Source organism: Ranitomeya imitator, chromosome 1, assembly GCF_032444005.1.
Source record: "Ranitomeya imitator isolate aRanImi1 chromosome 1, aRanImi1.pri, whole genome shotgun sequence".
Lineage (NCBI taxonomy): Eukaryota > Metazoa > Chordata > Amphibia > Anura > Dendrobatidae > Ranitomeya > Ranitomeya imitator.
Genome location: NC_091282.1, coordinates 346316712 through 346322711, shown reverse-complemented (window position 1 = coordinate 346322711; position 6000 = coordinate 346316712). Strand labels below are relative to the sequence as shown.

Genomic DNA, 6000 nt, shown 5'->3' with positions numbered 1-6000 from the left:
CGGCCCTGGCTACTGCGGGTGGCCCTGGCTACAGCTGACGGCCCTGGCTACAGCTGACGGCCCTGGCTACAGCGGACGGCCCTGGCTACAGCGGACGGCCCTGGCTACAGCGGACGGCCCTGGCTACTGCGGACGGCCCTGGCTACAGCGGACGGCCCTGGCTACTGCGGACGGCCCTGGCTACAGCGGACGGCCCTGGCTACTGCGGACGGCCCTGGATTTGGGTCTCCTGAATGTCCATCACTACCACCACCCCTCTAACCAATCCTCTTGCCGTTGGGTAAAAATGGTAAATAGGTGTGGATCAGGATGTGGCCAAAATTTGGCGCAGCGCGGTACGCTGCATATTCTATCCCTCTTTCTGTTCTTCAAACGCTGGGAGGTATGGGTATGGTTTTAGTACGTCCCCCCGAGTGCTATCAGAAGGATCCCACCGCCTGGGCGTCACTCCAGCACAGTCTGCTCCCACTATACATAGTGCTGACAGCTATTGCTCTCTGGTATCAGTCCTCTCACACTGGGGTGGACGCCAGTATCGCGTCGATGGAGACTGTAGATCACGTGTCACTGTGCGCGCTCTGACACACGCGTCTCTGTAGACATGACCACACCAACCCGCGTCCAGGCGGCACAGGCACGGTCTTTCTGCTTTTACCACAGCCACGTACAGAGGGCGCTCCTCGCACTCCTGTACCTCCAGGTACAGACTTCCCGTCCTGCTGGCCGCTCTATGGTAGAGAGCTGGTGCCAGAGGTCGCGTTTCCTTGCGGCGCAAGAGCTAAGAAACCGGAAGTGGTGGCGCCAGCTGCATCCATTGGAGAGTGAGGAGACGTGTAAGTTGTCGGGCTTTTATAATGGCCGTTTCCAGCGCAGACTCTTGTCCTGTGTCCGACCATGGCAGATGTTAGCTGCCGGCATATACAGAGCACCTGGACCTTCTTGTCAGTGTGGGGCAGTCCCGCTCTATCCTCTCTGCAATTCGAGCCGACTCTCTGGTTTCCCCATGGAGTCCTATTACCGTGCAGGCCTGCAGGGGGGCCCATATTTCTGGAAAAGGCGATGGAGTGCGGCCATTTCTCGGGGTGGGCTGTCAGTTTCATCTAGTTCACAGGAGGGAGCGGCTGCCTACAACCCGTCTCTAATTCTTGGTATGTTTCTGTTCCCGGTGCCAGTAGATGTTTGTGATCTTCCCTCTGTCCTAGGGGTCACATCACCATAAAGAATGTCTTCAGATGCGAAGAAAAGGAAGCCAAAAGTAATCCGGAGTGAAGAAGGGAAGCGGAGCCGCCATGAGGAGCAGGTACGTGAGAAGCTAGCCATAGGCGAGGTGCATGTACCTGAGAAGCTAGCCATAGGCGAGGTGCATGTACCTGAGAAGCTAGCCATAGGCGAGGTGCATGTACCTGAGAAGCTAGCCATAGGCGAGGTGCAGGTACCTGAGAAGCTAGCCATAAGCGAGGTGCATGTACCTGAGAAGCTAGCCATAGGCGAGGTGCATGTACCTGAGAAGCTAGCCATAGGCGAGGTGCAGGTACCTGAGAAGCTAGCCATAGGCGAGGTGCATGTACCTGAGAAGCTAGCCATAGGCGAGGTGCATGTACCTGAGAAGCTAGCCATAGGCGAGGTGCAGGTACCTGAGAAGCTAGCCATAGGCGAGGTGCATGTACCTGAGAAGCTAGCCATAGGCGAGGTGCATGTACCTGAGAAGCTAGCCATAGGCGAGGTGCAGGTACGTGAGAAGCTAGCCATAGGCGAGGTGCATGTACCTGAGAAGCTAGCCATAGGCGAGGTGCATGTACCTGAGAAGCTAGCCATAGGCGAGGTGCATGTACCTGAGAAGCTAGCCATAGGCGAGGTGCAGGTACCTGAGAAGCTAGCCATAAGCGAGGTGCATGTACCTGAGAAGCTAGCCATAGGCGAGGTGCATGTACCTGAGAAGCTAGCCATAGGCGAGGTGCAGGTACCTGAGAAGCTAGCCATAGGCGAGGTGCATGTACCTGAGAAGCTAGCCATAGGCGAGGTGCATGTACCTGAGAAGCTAGCCATAGGCGAGGTGCAGGTACCTGAGAAGCTAGCCATAGGCGAGGTGCATGTACCTGAGAAGCTAGCCATAGGCGAGGTGCATGTACCTGAGAAGCTAGCCATAGGCGAGGTGCAGGTACGTGAGAAGCTAGCCATAGGCGAGGTGCATGTACCTGAGAAGCTAGCCATAGGCGAGGTGCATGTACCTGAGAAGCTAGCCATAGGCGAGGTGCATGTACCTGAGAAGCTAGCCATAGGCGAGGTGCATGTACCTGAGAAGCTAGCCATAGGCGAGGTGCAGGTACCTGAGAAGCTAGCCATAAGCGAGGTGCATGTACCTGAGAAGCTAGCCATAGGCGAGGTGCATGTACCTGAGAAGCTAGCCATAGGCGAGGTGCAGGTACCTGAGAAGCTAGCCATAGGCGAGGTGCATGTACCTGAGAAGCTAGCCATAGGCGAGGTGCATGTACCTGAGAAGCTAGCCATAGGCGAGGTGCAGGTACCTGAGAAGCTAGCCATAGGCGAGGTGCAGGTACCTGAGAAGCTAGCCATAGGCGAGGTGCATGTACCTGAGAAGCTAGCCATAGGCGAGGTGCATGTACCTGAGAAGCTAGCCATAGGCGAGGTGCAGGTACCTGAGAAGCTAGCCATAGGCGAGGTGCAGGTACGTGAGAAGCTAGCCATAGGCGAGGTGCAGGTACGTGAGAAGCTAGCCATAGGCGAGGTGCAGGTACGTGAGAAGCTAGCCATAGGCGAGGTGCAGGTACGTGAGAAGCTAGCCATAGGCGAGGTGCATGTACGTGAGAAGCTAGCCATAGGCGAGGTGCAGGTACCTGAGAAGCTAGCCATAGGCGAGGTGCAGGTGTCCGTATACAGGGAATGCGTCCCCAGGTATTTGCCTTCCAACCTGAGGGAAGGAAATGTGTAGAAAGAGATTCTTATTCCAGCGATGGGTTGCATTCTGTAGTTTTGATAATTTGTATGGAATTGAAGTCCAGAAAATTATATACAGCACTCACCAAATAATGTCCATATTTCTTTTATTCCATGATTTAAAAAAAATTGCTTAGATCATTGAAAATCAGGCTTAAGGTACCTTCACACATAACGATATCGTTAAGGATATCGTTGCAACGTCACGTCTTTTGTGACGTAGCAACGATCCCGCTAACGATATCTTTATGTGTGACAGCGACCAACGATCAGGCCCCTGCTGGGAGGTCGTTGGGGAATAATCAGGACCTTTTTTTGGTCGCTGATCACCCCGCTGTCATCGCTAGATCGGCATGTGTGACGCCGATCCAGCGATGTGTTCACCTGTAACCAGGGTAAACATTGGGTTACTAAGTGCAGGGCCGCGCTTAGTAACCCAATATTTACCCTGGTTACCGTTGTAAAAGTAAAAAAAAAAAAACTACATACTCACATTCCGATGTCTGTCACGTCCCCTGGCATCAGCTTCCCTGCACTGTGTCAGCGCCGGCCGTAAAGCAGAGCACAGCGGTGACGTCACCGCTCTGCTTTACGGCCGGCGCTTACACAGTGCAGGGAAGCTGACGCCGGGGGACGCGACAGACATCGGAATGTGAGTATGTAGTTTTTTTTTTTTGTTTTTGTTTTTTTTAACTTTTACAATGGTAACCAGGGTAAATATCGGGTTACTAAGCGCGGCCCTGCACTTAGTAACCCGATGTTTACCCTGGTTACCCGGGGACTTCGGCATCGTTGAAGACAGTTTCAACGATGCCGAAGTTGTTCCCCTGATCGTTGGTCGCTGGAGAGAGCTGTCAGTGTGACGGCTCCCCAGCGACCACACAACGACTTACCAACGATCACGGCCAGGTCGTATCGCTGGTCGTGATAAATCGTTTAGTGTAACGGTACCTTTAGAGCTGCTTCTGTCAGAGTCAACACTATGGCCGAAACCATCACAGTGTGAGGGTCTAGGACTGATGGCCCCAAGGATCATGGAATAAAAGCAATAGGAGCATTATCTGGTGAGTGCTGCACATATTCTCTGGACTTCAATTCTATACTCTACGGTTGGATATCTATTCTGGTTATTTGTGGATACTAAGAACCAGCGGTTGAGGTTGGTTCTGTTTTATTCTGTTGCGGTATGGTGCCAAACATAGAATCTATGTGAGGACTTTTGATAAAATCACTGTTATCAGCAAATTATCCCTAGAAGACTAGGAAAAATGCATTCATGTAATCCTTCATAATCATGAGCTCTGTATAGCCGCGCAACCCCTGCAATAATTCAGTTTTCTGCCTATGCACAGTGTAGACAGAAAGCTGGCAGTCGGTGGTGTGTAGGGGTTATACAGAGCTCAGCATTCAGAGAACTGATAGATCTGCAGCATATAAAACAGTGATGTTTTCAAAGCTACAGCAAACTGTCCAGTAGATGACACATTCCTGGAATCAGGGTTTCTGCCCCTACATTCTGCTATTGTCAGATGGGTAGCAAAAACGTGGTGACTGATTCCCATTAATGAAGTTAAATAGAAGCTGGTAACCCTCACAATGGAGAATGCCCTCTTCTTACCCTTCAGTGTAACTAAAGTAAGAGATCACAGTATACCTGGGAGCCTGTCCTGAGGTTGCACTCTAGGACAGTTTGGGCATTTTTAATTTCACTAACTTCTTTGAATGTAATGTCAAGTTTTGCAAAAAACCATTTTTTTGGCACTTTTTTTTTTTGTACAGGAAGGACGATATTACAATGAGGAATTAGAGGTAGATGTACGAGACCCAAAAATAGACTACCAGCTTTACAAAGAAACCTGTGAAGATCTGCAGAGACTCATGGCTGAAATTCAGGATCTTAAAAGCAAGGGCAGCAAAGACATGGTATTTATATGATAATGAAATAATTTTATAGATTGTTTAACTTAAGGGGCTATCCAGCTCCTTTCACTTTGCATCATCATATATTGCGCACCTGTCGTTTCCTTTTCCTGTAGATGTGACGTCACCAGCCTCTCGCCTCCCTGTGTGGGGATGGAGTTGGACTATGCCTTAAATTCTGATTTCGCAATTGTTGTAGACTTTCCCTGCATAATTTATAGTATTTGAAATGCTCTTAATAAGTCTCTTGAGGCCTGCTGGGTATTGGCTATATCTGTCATACAATAGATCCACTATAGTGTTGTGCCTACATTCATAAAAGAAGCCAACATGCAGGTGTGCACTTAGCCTTAGTGCATCCAATTTATCAGTATATGCATTTTGGTTAGATATCAGTTTTGAGGTTATTTTTATTTTTTTTTCTTAAAAGGAACCTGTCATATCAGATAATTGCGTTAGGAAGGTGCCTGGGAGCTGCTGGCTTTGTTATACAGGCGTGCCGACATGGCACTCTGCCTGGGGGCTGAAAGCACGCCTGACACTTGTAACAACTGAGAACCAACTTTGCATTGCAGTGCATGAGTGCAGATTTGGCTGTGAAAGTGTGGGACGTGCTTACAACCAGAGCTGCGGAGTCAGAGCACATTTTGTTGGAGTCGGAGTTCATGTCATGGTAATGTCGGAGTCTGAGGTTTGGCTTACCGACTCCACAGCCCTGCTTAGACCCGTTGTGCTCAATGCCGTGACTAGTGGCACGCCTGTATGTCTGCAAGCTGGCGGCTCACTGGAACCGGGCTTTCGGTATGGCGATCGGGCACCTTGCTAATGCACTTAACGTGCAGGGTAATCCTGCATCTGGGGGTTAATAGATGATAGATACTGCAATAGATGGCGAAATGAATCGGTTATAATAAATATCAAATCCCTATTCCCATTTGTCACTGTATTCTCCATTTAACTTTTTCCTGCACCAGTCTGCAGAGATTGAGGAAAAACGTATCCAGAGCTGCGTACACTTCATGACCCTGAAAAAACTGAATCGCTTGGCTCACATCCGACTAAAGAAGTCTAGAGATCAAACTCATGAGGTACGTGGCTTTTAGGCCACTGTTTGCCCCTGTGATT

General features: G+C 50.1%; 1 protein-coding gene across 5 annotated transcripts in view; it reads left to right on the top strand.

Moving 5' to 3' along the window:
• Nucleotides 1–446: 446 nt before the first annotated feature.
• The window catches only part of THOC5 (THO complex subunit 5), a 99671-nt gene continuing 94117 nt past the window's right edge, over nucleotides 447–6000 (top strand). For 3 of the 5 annotated variants that reach the window (XM_069760049.1, XM_069760040.1, XM_069760046.1), the window contains exons 1-4: nucleotides 698–833; nucleotides 1203–1300; nucleotides 4735–4878; nucleotides 5850–5963. In XM_069760049.1, coding sequence (XP_069616150.1) covers nucleotides 1223–1300; nucleotides 4735–4878; nucleotides 5850–5963 — 336 coding nt within the window. In that variant the 5' untranslated portion in view covers nucleotides 698–833; nucleotides 1203–1222. Of the gene's footprint in view, nucleotides 834–1175; nucleotides 1301–4734; nucleotides 4879–5849; nucleotides 5964–6000 lie in introns of all 5 variants that reach the window. The other 2 variants (XM_069760030.1, XM_069760035.1) reach the window with 2 other exon arrangements.